The 17,236-nt window shown below is 39.4% G+C and overlaps 1 protein-coding gene across 1 annotated transcript in view; it reads left to right on the top strand.

Moving 5' to 3' along the window:
• LOC127425463 (lysophosphatidylcholine acyltransferase 1) overlaps positions 1-17,236 on the top strand; it is a 51,292-nt gene that overhangs the window by 19,023 nt on the left and 15,033 nt on the right. Inside the window, exons 2-5 of the mRNA XM_051671492.1 lie at positions 2,171-2,310; positions 9,081-9,295; positions 9,819-9,931; positions 15,943-16,003. Coding sequence (XP_051527452.1) covers positions 2,171-2,310; positions 9,081-9,295; positions 9,819-9,931; positions 15,943-16,003 — 529 coding nt within the window. The remainder of the gene's footprint in view (positions 1-2,170; positions 2,311-9,080; positions 9,296-9,818; positions 9,932-15,942; positions 16,004-17,236) is intronic.

Consider the following 17,236-nt stretch of genomic DNA (forward strand, 5'->3'; position numbering starts at 1 on the left):
ATCACACATTGATGCCCTAAAGGAATTACGCACCTCTTCTCTCATTATATGCACTTAATGGCTGATGGTATTCTTAAAGAGAGTACCGATTTAGCATGTGTTCTACATGTCAAGTAAATACTTGTAAATAGTACAAATTATGCAAGTAAACAATCATTTAACAAAAATATATATGCAACATAATATATGCAATGTCAACACTAAAATGTGACCAATTTAATGAAAAACAAATGATAAAATATAATTTAATAATATTTTCATTTTCACTGGCGGCCAAAAGTTTGGAATAATGTACAGATTTTGCTGTTTCGGAAGGAAATTGATACTTTTATTCACCAAAGCGGTATTCAACTGATCACAAAGTATATTCAGTACATTACTGATGTAAAAAACAGCTCCATCACTATTTGAAAAAAGTCAGTTTTTATCAAATCTAGACAGGCCCCACTTCCAGCAGCCAACACTCCAACACCTTATCCTTGAGTAATCATGCTAAATTGATCATTTGGTACTAGAAAATCACTTGCCATTAGATCAAACACAGTTGAAAGCTATTTGGTTCGTTAAATGAAGCTTAACATTGTCTTTGTTTGTTTTTAAGTTGCCGCAGTATGCAATAAACTGGCATGTCTTAAGGTCAATATTAGGTCCAAAATGGCAAAAAAGAAACAGCTTTCTCTAGAAACTCATCAGTCAATCATTGTTTTGAGGAATGAAGGCTATACAATGCTTGAAATAGCCAATAAACTGAAGATTTCATGCAAAGGTGTACACTACAGTCTTCAAAGACAAAGGACAACTGACTCTAACAAGGACAGAAAGAGATGTGGAAGGCCAGATGTACAACTAAACAAGAGGATAAGTACATCAGAGTCTCTAGTTTGAGAAATAGACACCTCACATGTCCTCAGCTGACAGCTTCATTGAATTCTACCCGCTCAACACCAGTTTCATGTACAACAGTAAAGAGAAGACTCAGGGGTGCAGGCCTTATAGGAAGAACTGCAAAGAAAAAGCCACTTTTGAAACAGAAAAAGAAAAAGAAAAGGTTAGAGTGGGCAAAGAAACAGACATTGGACAACAGATAATGTGAAAAGAGTGTTATGGATCTTAACCCCATTGAGCTTCTGTGGGATCAGCTAGACTGTAAGGTGTGTGAGAAGTGCCCGACAAGACAGTCACATTTATGGCAAGTGCTACAGGAAGTGTGGGGTGAAATGTCACCCGAGTATATGGACAAACTGACAGCTAGAATGCCAAGGATCTGCAAAGCTGTCATTGCTGCATGTGGATGATTTTTTTGATGAGAACTCTTTGAAGTAGTTTAAGAAGCTCTGAACATTTTTTTCAGATTGTAATAGTAATTTTTCACGTTATTAATGTCCTGACTATACATTGTGATCAGTTGAATGCCACTTTGGTGAATAAAAGTACCAATTTCTTTCCATAAGAGCAATATCTGAACATTATTCCAAACTTTTGGCCACCAGTGTACCTAGAAGGGTTGCCTAAAATGTTCCTTTCAAATCAAGAGCATTAGCTGAGAAAGAATTTCTTTAATATGCAAGCAAAATGGACATTGTAACAGAAATGTACCCATATGAATCGATATCGAGATCCGAATCGAGAGCTTGTGAATCGGAATCGAATCAGGACATCTGTATCAATGGCCCAGCCCTAATCGTAAGTGCTTTTCAGAAATGAGGCTCCAGGGTTTCTCCTCTTTTTTTTATTTATTTTTTTATGGTAAGCTTTGAAGTACGTTTTAGATTATTAACTGCAGAGATTTCAGTCTCTCAAAGTTGTAAAACTAAAGGTCATGATACCTTTGTGCAAGAATGCTTCAAATATATCAACTGTCTTTCTCTGAAATATAGATGATAATACTCAGAGGTTTGGGGGAGGTGAACATGAGTTTGGATAAATTCTCTTTCTCACTCTTTCAGAGCATTGCATGGCCTAGCAAAATGAAATGCGGTTTCACTGCATTTTTCTGTTTTCCTATTACCACCCCCCCTATATCTTTTCGCAAATGCCACTCATGCCTTACATGCTTCCTGTGTACTGTAGCCCTACAGCACTGTTTGAAAGCCTTTTGGGCAATTTCTGGATTAACGTGAAAATAGTTTGGATTATAAAATCTCTCTCTTACTCTGTTTCTGTCTCTCAGATAGCCGTAATGACTGTGACACTCTTTCCTGTGCGCTTGCTGTTTGCTGCATTCATGATGTTGCTGGCCTGGCCCTTTGCGTTTGTGGCCACAGTTGGCTGCTCTGAGGACGCAGTCGAGCCTCTCTGCTGGTGGAGATGGTAAGTACAACAGTTAAGAAACTTTAAACAGATGCGAGAATTAGGGAATGTTACACTCCCTTGATCGTGAGCTTCACTCCTGCCCTCTGCATTCAGACTACTGGTGAGAGTATACAGCCAAGACCTAAATCTAAAGAGGTGTTCACACTAACAGTGATTTGCAGCAAAAAAAGCAACCAGAAGTCATTCAGTTTCATTGAGAGTTGGCAATGCAATACATTTGAGCAGAACTTTATGCAAATGAGCAGCAATTTAATCTGCCTACCTAGACAGCATTTTTAGGCATCATAGACATGCTTCCAATGTATAGGTTGTTCCACAGAGTAGGCAGCAACCTTATGCTGCCTTATAAGATGGCTCGTTTAGGCCAAAATCTAGGGCAGCGTCGCATGTATCCTTTATGGATAAGGCAATTGCAGATGGAACTGCAGCAAGCTTATTGAACATGGCAGATGGATTTGAGGGAAATGTCAATTTTCAATGTAACAATTTTTTTTTTTTTTTCCAGTACTGAAACATTGCTATTGATTAAATTAGCCGACAACTGTGCTTCCGGGCTCTTTTGAGCATCAGCTTTCAATGTTGATTATGGCCAGTGCTGCAGTTTTAACAATATGTTAAGCACTATATAATCTAAAAAAAATCTAAAAAAGATTATTAGTCTTGGAAAGATATGTTTTCAATGTTTCGTCAGCGGAACGATCCAAAAACACTTTAAACAACAGTACAAACCATTGAAGAGATTGTACATCTGTCCCTCACAGCCTCATTGTCATTCCCATCAAAACATTCGAAATCAGATTCACCTCCACAAACAGCACTTTTGGGCATTTGCAGCTCAACTTATACAAAGCGCACATTTAGAGCAGTTCATTTTTGAGGTGTAAAAAGAAAAGTACCGTGTGCAGCCCAATTTTTCTAGATGCGTAGAATTTTCGTTGTCTGCGCATGCCATTGCCATTTACTAGACTAAAGAGTATCACAAAGCAGTTGTAGTGCACTTGCATTGAACGTGTGCGCGTACAGGCTTGCAGTCAGAAGAGTATACTTGGAAAGGTTAGAGTGCTCAACTGTGTGCAAGATGTAATGGCACGTGGAAAACTAACTATGCCTAGCCTTTGGAAGGTAGCTGCCTATGTAGATAGTAGACAGCGAGGTAGCTCTCTAGGGTTTGGAATGGAGCTTTTAGATCTAGGAGGGCTTGCTCTTCCTCACTGAACTGCTGTAAATTGTAAAAAGAGCAGTGTATTGTGTGTCTGACACACCCACACAGTGTTTGAGTTACATCACACCACTCCATTCAGATCCTTACATGTGCATATTCACAATCACTGTATTCATTCCACTATCACCTGATGCAGCAGGGCTTTTTATATTTTCTTACTGTGTGCATCTCTGAATACCATTGTGCACAAGTTTGTTCCTGTGAGGTGTGGAGAGGTTTACATGTTGTGCTTATCCACAGTGTAAGTTTGCACATACATGCTTGAATTACCTACAATGGCTAGATACAGGCTCCAGAACTACTAATTTCCTTGCTGTGCATGTGTGTTTGAAAGAGTATGAGTGTCTTTCAGTTAGTGTGCATGAGTCAGCAGCATCTTTTGTAGAGCTGCTAATATGTAGCATGAGTTTCCATTTAGTGATCTTAAGTTTAAGATTTAAACACAGTACAGTAAAGGCCTGTTTACACCAGGTTTACACCAATACACCAAAATGTGTTTTGTTTGCAAGTCAGGATTTTCAGCATTCTCTGAAGAAAGATTGAATACATTCATTAATCAAAGGAATATTCTGGATTCAATAAAAGTTCAGCTCAAACGATGGTGTTTTTGGTATAATGTTGATTACCACAAAAATAAAAAATTGCTTGTCTGTCCATTTTGTTAAAGTAAAATATGGGTTACCGTGAGGCACTTGCAGTGGAAGTGAATGGGGCCACTCTGTAAATGTTAAAATACTCACTGTTTCAAAAGTATAGCCACAATATGTAAACAGTTTATGTGTTGACATGATTTTAGTGTGATAAAATTGCCTACTAACCTTTTCTGTGTAAAGTTATATCCATTTTTAAAACTTTGTTGCCATGATAACGGAATGCTGTAAACCCTAAAAACAACCATAAAAATGTTGTTAAACCACTTTACAGCTCAAATAATACACAAAATTCAACAGAAGAATTGATGTAAATGCTTTTATAAAATTGTAAGCTTCAAATTCCTGCCTTTTAAAACCCTCCACAAATTGGCCCCATTAACCTACATTGTAAGTACACTGTAACCTCAATTTTGTTAAATTTATTTTAAAAAAAGGAGGGACGAGTCAAGTCATTTTTTTATAGCGCTTTTCACAACACACATCGTTATAAAGCAGCTTTACAGAAAAGTATGCTGTAGCAGAAAATGATGCTGTTATGTCTTAAAATACTCATTGTGCTGTTTAAATAAATGCGTTAATGGAGGAAAATAACCTTGGGAGAAACCAGGTTCAGCTTAGTTCCCCTCTGTCTATATAGCATGAACAGGGAATGAAATTAACTTTTTTGCCCAGTGCCCAATTTTACCAGCCACTTTGATTTTTCAGACATTTACATAGATTACATACATTACTCTATGCATGCACATGTTCCTCTGTTCTCAAAAATATATGGTAAATGGTCTGTACTGATATAGCGCTTTTTTAACCTTAGCGGTTTTCAAAGCACTTTACACTGACGCGTTCACCCATTCACATCGATGACGGCAGAGCTGCCATGCAAGGCACTAGCCTGCCATTGAGAGCAACTTGGGGTTTAGTGTCTTGCCCAAGGACACTTCGGCATGTGGAGTCATGTGGGCCAGGAATCGAACCGCCAACCCTGCGATTAGTGGCCAACCCGCTCTACCACCTGAGCCACAGCCGCCCCTATATATTTGTTTCTTCAGACTTTGTTCTTTTTGTCCAACAGCATTTCTTGTCATATGTCACTCCAAGATGTTTACAGGTCGCCCACCACAGTGGTGGGTAGATGAGCAAAAGTACCCGCCACTGCTCATGAAATACCCGCATTTGGTGGGTTGGCAGTTGTGTTGATTTCAAATTTTGTGCATCGATTCTATTTAGGACTAGGTGATAAAATCCCTTGTTTGTTGACCTCCATGGCCATGGTGAAGGCTAGCGAGAAGATGGTACATCCTGCCATGATGCCTACTTCCAGATGTTGCCATGCTGTGGTGTACTCTGCTGTTGTCAGGCATAGCTGCACATCCTGGAAGTAGGTTTTGACAAGGGTAGGGATTGCTTCTGGGACACTGAAGAAGTTGAATGCCGTCCAAAGAAGGTTGTGAGGAACTTAGCCAAAAGCGTTGGCGAGGTCCAGGAACACAACGTGGAGATCTCTTCCATCCCTTTTAGCGGCTTGTATTTGATGCCGCCATATGCTTGAGTGCTCCAAACACCCAGAAAAGCCTGTAATTCCTGCTTTCTGCACTGATGTGTCGATAAAGTGGTTCCTTTCTAGGTAGACAAACAGCCTGTGAGCCACTATGCTGAAAAAGATTTTGCCTTCAACGTTCAGGAGGCTGATTTGGCGAAACTGGCTTATGTCAACAGAGTCCTTTTCCTTTGGGATAAGGATGCCTCCTGCCCAAGTCCAGGAGGCAGCAGAAGTTAGAGCTACTGATCAAGGAGAGAAGGCAGCTGAAGAAGCAGTGAAGGAAGGCCTCAGAGGAGGAGAAGGAGGGAATAGACCTGCTGCAGTTAGAAATCAAAAACCGGCTAACAGCATTGAGGAGAGTTGAGAATCTGAGAAAAAGGCACAGGGAGAAGGAACGGACAAGGTCAAGCTTCTTCAAAGACCCTTTCAAGTTTGTGAAGGGTCTGTTCACGAAGGAGAAAAGCGGCAAACTCGAAACATCAAAAAGAACTCGAAGCCCACCTAAAAAGAACCCACACCGACAGCTGGCAGCATGAACAGATCACCCTTCCACTTGACATGCCACCAATACATCCCCCAGAACACCAGCTGGATGTCAGCCCTCCTAAGTGGAGTGAAGTGGAAAGAACTGTATGTCGGGCAAGAGCCTCATCCTCCCCTGGGCCCAATGGGGTCCCATACAGGCTCTACAAAAAAGCACCAGACATCTTACGTTTCTGTGGAGACTGATGAAGGTGGTGTGGCAGAAACAACCAATACCAACAGCCTGGCGGAGGTTGGGATGGATGATGTGTTCTTCCTCTTCTCCACAGCTCCAAAGCATTCGGCTCCGTAGCTGTAGATCAGTTCTCTCATTCTCTCCAGTTTCTTCTCTGCAGTTCCCCCCAGTTGCTCCAAGATTTTGCTTAGGTCTGTGTTGACCGTTTCCCACTCCTTTTTCTCACAGGATTTGGGCCACTTGATTAGCGGCTTTCGCCCCTGGATCTTAGTCTCGGTTGCAGGTTGTGGTAGGCTAGGCTCATGGTGCTCTGCTGTGCTCGATTTCTCCTCCTCCTCTGGGACAGGGGGGTTGATGTCCTGTGGACTTTGGTTTTCGACCTGCCACTGATCTTCACTTGACTGACTCGGCTTGCTTCTTAGGAAGTAGTGGTCGATGCGAGGTTCCTGTTCCACCACCTTCAAGCACTTTTTACTGCCTTGATGTATTCTCAGGCCTGCAGTGGTGGTTACCTTCACCCAGCCACAAATGCAACTCTGGAGCTTGTTTCCTCGTGCAGGTGTTGTAGTCTCAGGTATCGTGCTGATCATCAAATTTGTTGTCTGTTCCATTCCTGGGTCATTTGCCGTGTTGTCTGCCGGTGAGTCATCTTCCGCCCCCACTCTCGCTGACTCTGGGGGAATTTTCTTTGTTGAACTTTTCGTAGCCACTAACACTAACAGTGCTGGATTCCTCCTATCATGGGTAGCTAGCCCATGGCAGGCCCAGTGGGGTCTGTTTCCTCCTGTCAGCTGTCTTTCCAGGCTGTCAAAAGGTCTTTCCCTAGTTGCCAGCTGCTCTTTCACAGCAGTCACTGGTTGACTCCAGATGATCGATTTTATTTAGGACTAGGTGATACAAACCCTTGTTTGTTGCACATACCTTGAGCCCTTGCTGTTATGAGTGGGAATGATGATGACATCTCAGGGTTTTCAAGTAGGTGCCCTCCTTCCTCAGTGTTTCACTGAGCCCACTACACCTCCAGAGGGTTCAGTGATGAGGCCTGGCGTCCCAGGCTCACCCCACTCGATGTCATCTCATTCTTGATGTTATTTTGGAGCCCAGGTGTTGTCTCTCCTCTTAATCCAGAGCCACTGGCTTGCTCTTTCAGCCGCACTGCAGAGGGCTTTGATGGCTTGACATTGGGCCTGGCCTCAGATTTCTATGTCCTTAAGCAGCCTGGTAGTTGACATGCCTACGAAGCCTCTGCAGCCAACTTCCACTGGACAAACCTTAGCTTTCCAGCCATGTTGTTCAGCGAATATAATGCCAATATTAGTTAGATATGTGTAATAAAGGTTAGTCTAAATACATTTTTGTGGTTACAGGAAGTTGGGGTTGGACATATCAAAGGGTTTGTCCCTTTTTTAAAGATTGCCAATAGGCTGTAGTTACAGCTGTGAACCATGAGGTGTGTATGACTTGAACTGCGGCTCGCCTAACCAATCTGCGAGATTTGCCGGTTGCATTCGGGGAAGGAGTTGAAAAAAGAGCCATCAAGCCAGACACTTGTGCCTCCCGTCGTGTGCTGAACCTTACAGCAAATCATGCTATGTTTGTTTTCTTTATTGCAGGTGAAGTGGATTTGATAGCAATTTAGAATTACAGACACTTGAAATTTACATTTAATAACCAGAAACACTATTCATTTGAATGGGTTATGTTGTGGTTAATACAGTGCCTGTGTGTACAAGAAGAAAGTTTAATATAAGCCTATATTATTTTAATACCAATAAAGGAGTCAATATTTTTTAATCATTTTAAATATTTTTTATGAAAAAACATATGTAAGATTAAGATTGCATGAGAAGAGAATTGTGCTGTTCTAAAAACATGGATTTGTGTTGCGTTTAGCCGGACTGAAGGTGTCAGAATAAACACCTTTGTAATGACATACTACCATACTACTCTTTTAAACTGATATGGCAGAAGTAGTAAGAGTAGTATGTGTAATATGCCATTGTGAACTCGGCCCATGAAACACACTTCACCATTGTCATTGGTGAGTCTAGCCAATCGCGAATAAGCCATGTCGTCGTCGTCAGAGCTTATACAACCGTTTTGGACCAACTGTAGTAGCTGAGCCAGTCAGCTGGTCTCGGCTCATGGTAGCGCTGACTAAAGTCGGACAAAATGTCTAACCGACATGCATTGCTTCAAGTCAGGTGCCGATCAGTCTGCGCAGTGCTGGATGAACTCGAACACAACTATCATTTGCTTTTTGTTATTGCTAGTTTGAGGTGTGTTATTAGGGGAAGGGATGTTTTCATTCTAGAGCATTTGAGTGGACAAAAAATTGGAGTGCAAGAGGAGTCATCAACAGTATGGTTCTTTTTTCCCCCCAGAAGATAAAGACTCAGCTAAACATTTGTCAGAACTAAGGAGTACCCTAGCATAGATGATCCAGAATGCTAACAGGCATGGACTAAAAGCTACAGAGCTTTCTTTTTGATTTTGTGGTGTCTTGCTGTATTATGTGGACTACAGTCAATTTAACATGGAAAAGAAGGCAACTGAATTGTCACATCATGTCAGGAAATGAGTGATAAACTACCATTTAACAGATCTCTCTGGCTCCCTCTTTCTGTCTCTCTTCAGGCTGGTGGATTTGGCCCTGAAGGCTATCATGAGAGCCATGTGGTTTTCTGGAGGCTTCCATTGGGTCTGCGTGAAAGGACGGCCAGCTCTTCCCAGTGAAGCGCCCATCCTCACAATGGCCCCCCACTCATCCTACTTTGATGCCATACCTGTCACTATGACAATGGCCTCTATAGTGATGAAGGCAGAGAGTAAAAACATTCCAGTCTGGGGCAGTGAGTTTTATTAATATATAAATCTGCATCTTTATTTTTTTTTACTTTCAGCTATTGGAGACCATGGTCAGAAATGGTTTGTTTTTCTATTTGTTAAGAGGTGTAAATGTTCATCAAATGTTTCCACATTCAAATGTTGTGGTTTTCATAACAATGAGTATTTAGATTGCTGGTCTTCAGTGTTATGTGGTCACCCTGGCTTAACTGGTTCAGGGGTAGTTGGTCCATGAGGGTTAACTTCTCTATCTGTGACTGTCATCGTTTATCTCATTTGCTTTCAGTTGTCATGTGTGCGTGTGCGTGAGTGTTTGGCAGTGGTTGTGCACATGGTCTGCTTATTGCTGGTGTGTGTGGGTAATGACATAGATTTCCAGAAGCTTGTTACTGTGTGATTCTCCTTTTAAGTATGGCTGTAAAAATACTTATAATGGTCAATATACTTGCATGACTGCCAGTAGTTTAAATGAATAGTTCACCCAAAAATGTAAATGCTGTCATAATTTATTCTCTATTTCTCTTTCAGCTCTTGTAAAATTCATTCGGCCTGTGTTTGTGTCCCGCTCGGATCAGGACTCTCGGAGGAAGACCGTTGAGGAGATCAGACGCAGAGCTTGTTCTGCTGGCGATTGGCCTCAGGTACAGCACAAACACTTCGTTACTTCCTTTGGGAACCAAGTGACCGTGATCTTGTGTTCTATACCATTTGTGTCTGTTAAGTTTAACATTTGTGTAAAATATTTAATTAAACGCGATCTGATTATTCATCTGATTATTGTTCATTTAAATCATGCAATTTAAATCATGCAATCAAGCAATGTATAATATACAGTATACAGTGACCCCAGAAAATATATGGACGTTTAAGCCACACTTAAAAATGTATAATGTAATGTATTCCTATAATTGCATTATATAGCAAAGTAGTTGGCCAAGTGCCAATTATTTGAAAGAAAGATAACAAAACTCACTTTTCAAGCAAAACATTTAGCAAAAAAGTTTAGGTTTTAAAATTATAGATATGCTGTTCAAAATCATGACAAAGTATTTGGACACTTTCTGGTCATCAACTCTTAGTTGAACATGCTCATAGTAAATGTGATGAACTACACCTGTGGTTACTCTGCGAGGACACTGTGTGAACTTGAGGGGAACTTACTTCATACATCCACTAAAATTAAGTTGAAGTTACTGCAAAAATGGCCAAAAGTTAGTTCTGAGAAAAGGTGAACCATAATTTGTTTGCATGCCACTATGTTTGATATTATGTTATGCATTTGATAGTGTCTTTTTCAATCAACTATTTATGTAAAATTGCTTAGTTGTTTGGAGTGCGGTCAAATCTACAGATGTAAAAATGATCACTGCAGTTGTGACAAATGTTATCAGCACATATGCACATTAGGCAACAAAAGCAATCGATTATGAAAACTGAACGTTCAAAGAAAGTGCACTTAAAAGATTGCTTCAAATGATCGTGTCTCATCTGTTCAGGATCTATAGGGTTTGGAAAAAAATGATAACCTGCAGATATCCTTATTATATGTGGTTCAATATACAGCTGTGAGTCAACCCTCTCAATCACGAATGGAACTCAGTTTGTTGTTCTTTTCCCAATGATTGCCTACACAAAAATCTGGCTCCTGCACTGGCTATTGTATGCAAATTCACAATATTTGCAGGACTATTTTTTCCTTCACTGAGTAAGGTGATAATAAGAAAATGGAAGAATAGCCTGAGTTTTGCTGTAAACCATGGTTTGTCATTGTTGAACATTACACCTCACAGATGTAAGATTATAAACTTTTATTATAAAGTGTTGTATATTTCGAAATTTAATCAAAGGTATCCTTGCGTTTCTACAGCGATCTGGGCTAAGACCCGAATATCCACTGACCCTAGAAACGCCCCTGTCTTCAACTGCTTTACATGATTTGCCTACTACATTAAGATTCCCTACTTTCATTGGATATTTTAGAAATGCCCATCCCGGTTTGAAAACAACCACAGACTGGAAAAAGCCCATTATTGTTCCGCAGAGACCTAGGGTGCTTCTCAATCGTAAGGCTTTAGCCTAGTTGTGCTGTGTCCTTCCTAGACAAGTCCTTCTGAGGCTGTAGGCTAGGCTCATCCTCAGCATTCAGCGCTAGAATGAGACAGTCTTGTATGTGTGCATGGCACACCATATGCTTAGAACCATGTGATATTTTACTTTGTTTTGAAAACCCACTTCAGAGAACAAGAAATATGTACTTAATCTCTGAATTATTTTAGTAAAAATGTATTCACAAAGCTAGAACAAAAAAAAAGCCTTTATATACTACATTTTACAATGCTGATCTTAGAATTTATATTGAAACCCTTTCAAATATGAAAATATAGAACCCTAGACTTGAACTGACAAAACATTTCAAGCTTTTCAAATTCATGTAATTACCCTTTTATTTTTTGTGCTTTGTGTCTTCTGATTTGTTGTATTGTCTAAACTACTTTTTATTTTTCTACATTGTCATTGCTGCAAATGGAAAAAAAAAAGTGTACATGGTTGTGTCAAAGGTTTCCGCTTCCGCGGTCATAATTTGGGACATGTGCAAGTGATTGTGGGTGATTTGAAGGCCATGAAGGATGGATGCACTTGATGCATCCTCCAAAATATAGCAAACAAAGGCTGCGAAACAAGGCTGCCTTCCAAGGGTCCTCACAATTGAGACGGCATTCGACGATGTTTGATGACGATTGATGCCTTCTGATTGAGAAGCACCCCTATACTTCTAAATTTTTAGTGGGGTTGTCAATCAATGAACTTAATCGAATGAATTACATGCTAATTAATTAATCGAATTAATCGCATATATCAACTGAGAAATGCCCCCAAATAAAGATAATTTTGTATATAAGGATTAAAGTAAATATAAATATTATATGCAATAAATATTATTATTCAGTTATTTCAAAAACATTGCATCATATACATATATTGTGGCAGCAGACACAAGAAGTTAAGCATTTCTACATAATAAGTGGCATAAAAGTCAGTTTTGTTTGTTTTATTTTCATATCACTGAATATAACCTAAGTATTGATCTACTTCCATCTGTACTATTTTAAATTTTTGCTTTTAGAGCATCTCACTTTTGTTGCATTACACTAGTTTTCAGAATCTCTAGTCATAAGCACTGTGTTTTTAGAATGCTGTGTCAAGGTAAATGTAGTTCACATACTGTATGTATTTTACTCAAAACTAAAAGCAATATTTACTTCATTAGAAAGTACTTGAAGGCAACATGCTGTAGTTTTAATTTGATTTGTAAAAATTTACATCAGTCTTTAACTTTTTTAATTAAGGAGTGTGTTACGATCATGTTTTATGATCATTTTTGCTGTGATATCGAGAATCAGAGGTGGTTCTAGGCTCAGTGGATTTTCAGGGCTTAACCCAGAATTTTTATGTCTGTGAGATGTCATTTATATAGTAAATCTATAAATATAACAAACCAAAAATTAATGGTCCCACTAACTTTTTTTCTCAGCTTCAGATGCTCTTAAAGATCAGTAGATGTATGCTTTTAATGCTATGTATTTTAAAATATGATTATAAAAAAAAAGACTCTATATTGTCCCTTTCGGCTTTCCGTAGTCCGACTCTCATTGTGTACAATTGATCATTTTATTTCATCGATTCGTCGGGTGCTTTAAGATTTTCCAAAGTTTGCAAGGTTTATAGTATCGTGTTTAATAAGAGTTTTGCAAAAAACGAAATGGTCCCGGCACTGGAAAGTATGCAAAAATTATCGACCACATCTGTATATTACTCTTTGTTATCAAGGATATACAGTTGAAGTCAGAAGTTTACATATACTTAGGTTGAAGTCATTTAACCACTCCACAAATTTAATATTAGCAAATTATAGTTTTGGCAAGTCGTTTAGGACATCCATTTTGTGAATGAAATTAATAATTTTTCCAACGATTGTTTACAGATTGTTTCACTTTTAATTGACTATATCACAATTCCAGTGGGTCAGAAGTTTACATACACCAAGTTAACTGTGCCTCTAAGCAGCTTGAAAAATTCCAGAAAATGATGTCAAGCCTTTAGACAATTAGCCTATTGGCTTCTGATAGGAGATGTACTGAATTGGAGGTGTACCTGTGGATGTATTTTAAGGCCTATCTTCAAACTCAGTGCCTTTTTGCTTGACATCATGGGAAAATCTAAAGAAATCAGCCAAGACCTCAGAAAAAAAATTGTGGACCTCCACAAGTCTGGTTCATCCTTGATAGAAATTTCCAAACACCTGAAGGTACCATATTCATCTGTGCAGACAATAGTATGCAAGTATAAACACCATGGGACCACGCAGCCATCATACCGCTCAGGAAGGAGACGCATTCTGTCTCCTAGAGATGAATGTAGTTTGGTACGAAAAGTGCAAATCAATCCCAGAACAACAGCAAAGGACCTTGTGAAGATGCACGATGAAACGGGTAGACAAGTATCTATATCCACAGTAAAACAATCCTATGTCAACATAACCTGAAAGGCTGCTCAGCAAAGAAGAAGCCACTGCTCCAAAACCACCATCAAAAAGTCAGACTACAGTTTGAAAGTGCAATTGGGGACAAAGATCTGACGTTTTGTAGAAATGTCCTCTGGTCTGATGAAACAAAAATTGAACTGTTTGGCCATAATGACCATTGTTATGTTTGGAGGAAAAAGGGTGAGGCTTGCAAGCATCCCAACCGTGAAGCATAGGGGTGGCAGCATCATGTTGTGGGGGTGCATTGCTGCAGGAGGGACTGATGCACTTCACAAAATAGATGGCATCACGAGGAAGGATAATTATATGGATATATTGGAGCAACATCTCAAGACATCAGCCAGGAAGTTAAAGCTCGGTTGCAAATGGGTCTTCCAAATGGACAAAGACCCCAAGCGTACCTCCAAAGTTGTGGCAAAATTGCTTAAGGACAACAAAGTCAAGGTATTGGAGTGGCCATCACAAAGCCTTGAACTCAATCTGATAAATATGTTGTGGGCAGAACTGAAAAATCGTGTGTGAGCAAGGAGGCCTACAAACCTTACTCAGTTACACTAGTTCTGTCTGGAGGAATGGGCCAAAATTCTAGTAGCTTATTGTGAGAAGCTTGTGGAAGGCTACCCAAAAAGTTTGACTCAAGTTAAACAATTTAAAGGCAATGCTACCAAATACTAACAAAGTGTATGTAAACTTCTGACCCACTGGGAATGTGATGAAAGAAATAAAAGCTGGAATAAATCATTCTCTCTCCTATTATTCTGACATTTCACATTTTTAAAATAAAGTAGTGATCCAAACTGACCTAAGACAGGGAATGTTTTCTTCGATTAAATGTAAGGAATTGTGAAAAACTGAGTTTAAATATATATTGGCTTAGGTGTATGTAAACTTATGACTTCAAATGTATATATCTTAATATTTAGTACTTACTGTATCTGGATAGACCAACTCAACACAATAATTCACCAAGTCCAATGTCGAGAATCACAAAATTTCACTGGTATTGGCACCAAATAGTGCTGTCACGATTATGAAATTTGGCTGACGAATCATTGTCAAACAAATAATTGTGACTATAACGATTAATTGTCTGTTTTAGGGCCGAGACGTTAAATTGTCTCTTTAAGGGCTTTCACGATTAATTGTCATAAATTGTCATTTTTTAAGGTGTACTTATTTTCTGAATGTGAGCTTCATACACCTTAAGAAGTCATTTCTACATATTTCAATTCAAATATATAAATAAAAAAATTAAATAGGAATAAACTATGATTTCCTTTTATGGCTTTCAAAACGTATGAATCACATGAAAAATAATGTTTTAAATATCAGAATATTTCTAAATACTTATGTCTCTCTTTTTGGTCAACTTTAGTTTTGGTCAGTTGTACATTTACACTTGTTTTGTTTTTTTAACTCATATATTTGTATAATTTTTTTAATAAAAAATAAAATATAAATTGTATATACATTTTATTATATTTATATTATGCAACAGTAAAATATTTCTTAATTTCTTGACTTTCATACATTATTTTAATGCTCTGATTAAACCCACAAACATTTGTCATGAAGCAAAACCTTTGAGATTTCGTTTCATCATTTTATCACTCCAAAGAAAGAGAGTATGCATGCGTCTCCTCCTCTTTGACACTGCGTGTCATAAACACAGCGTGTATGAACCAGGAACATTTGCCATTACACGATCGTTTAAAGTGAAACCAGATTGCTTTGTGTTCACTATCAAAGTTTATACTTGTTTATATTTCCACGGGAGTTTGGTGCCAGCATCTGCTGACAGTGCGCGCATAAGAGCACTTCACCCGCTCTTCAGGACAGGAGCTTATTGACCTCCATGTTGTGGCTCAGTGACGCTCAGACTCGACTAAAAGACACACATGCGCCGTACATTGCATTTATCGGCATTAAAAATGTGATTGGAATTTGAATGCCCAATAATCACGGTTGTCTCAAATATGTGAGGCTAGATAACCACAATCAGGAGGTTATTTAATAATCGCGACAGGCCTAGCACCAACTACTGAAACCTTGATATTTGACAACCTGATTAGTAAGCCATTTCTCATCTGACTGCGGCTTGTTTTTTAGATCATGATATTCCCAGAGGGCACATGCACCAATAGATCCTGTCTCATCTCATTTAAGCCTGGTATGTATGCCCTCTCTGTGTCTGTCCCCACCTCTGATATCTGCTGAGTTTGTGGGAGGTTGTGGGTGTGAGAAATATTATGAACGGCGTTCGTTGTGACTGTATCCCGAATATTTTCCTAAATCTTTAGTCTGTGTGTTCGTGCTTTGGTGTTTTATGTATATTTGTTCTTTCTTTGTTCCCTGTCTAATCTGCGGCTCATCACGGTTCACAGAACTGAGAGATTTGGTGGTTGGCTTCCTCTTCCTGTGTACACTGTGGTCTGATGGTCTATTCTCCTCATATCCCCACCTCTGTCAGTCATGGAATCAGCTTTATTCCTCTAATCCCCTCCCCTCCTCTTTTTCTCCATCGCTTATTTTCTCTAGTCTGGCTATCTCTTTTTTTTTTTTTTCTCTCTACAACTTTTAATTCTGGAACTCTCACTGTACCAAACAACATCAGCTGTGATGGTTTGCAGCTCACCAAAAAAAAAACCCAGACCAGAGACAGAGTTTGTGTATTCAAAGAGTTCTGCTACTTTTTAAACTTATCCAGTTATATTTCTTATAAGTCTCCTGAATAGACTATGTGGTAAGTGGTTTATTATTATCACTAAAAGGATGAGTCACTATTACTATTGCTCATAGTTAGGTTAGGAGTTTGTCAAAACTCCTTGACTTTAAAGTGGTTTTCACACTGGAAATGTTTGCTGCGCTCCAAATCCGAGCACGATTGTTTCCAGTGCCCCCTGGTGCACTGGTCTGGTTTCAGACCCGCATATGATTCTGTCGAATCCTTGTGTTTTTTCGTCATCACAAACGTGCACATATTTGTGTGGTTTAATTTTGTGTCATGATGCGCACTACAGTGAACGACACCTGCGCCTCTGTGCATCGCATTCCGTAATTCAGCAGTTGTAAATGTCCAGGAGAAGGTGACTATATCTGATGCTCTTTTGAGGAACTTTTTGAGGACACAGCTGGTTGCAGGCTCACTCATGCACATATATAAAAGGCACCTCACCTTTTCTGTGTCCCACAACGTTTCCCTGACACTCATGATGCATGTGTGTGTTTGTTTTTGTGCAACTGATGATGTCATCATGCTTAAAGCAGCAAAAACGCATGCGCAAGTCATTTTACTTCCTGAACGAGTACAGGTTGCTTTCTCACACACGCGAACCGCACCACAGTTCCATTGCAACCAAGTCAAATCACCTCCTACAGGAAGTCTCGGGTTCGGCGTTCACAT

This window comes from Myxocyprinus asiaticus, chromosome 34, assembly GCF_019703515.2.
Source record: "Myxocyprinus asiaticus isolate MX2 ecotype Aquarium Trade chromosome 34, UBuf_Myxa_2, whole genome shotgun sequence".
In the NCBI taxonomy this organism is placed as follows: Eukaryota; Metazoa; Chordata; class Actinopteri; order Cypriniformes; family Catostomidae; genus Myxocyprinus; species Myxocyprinus asiaticus.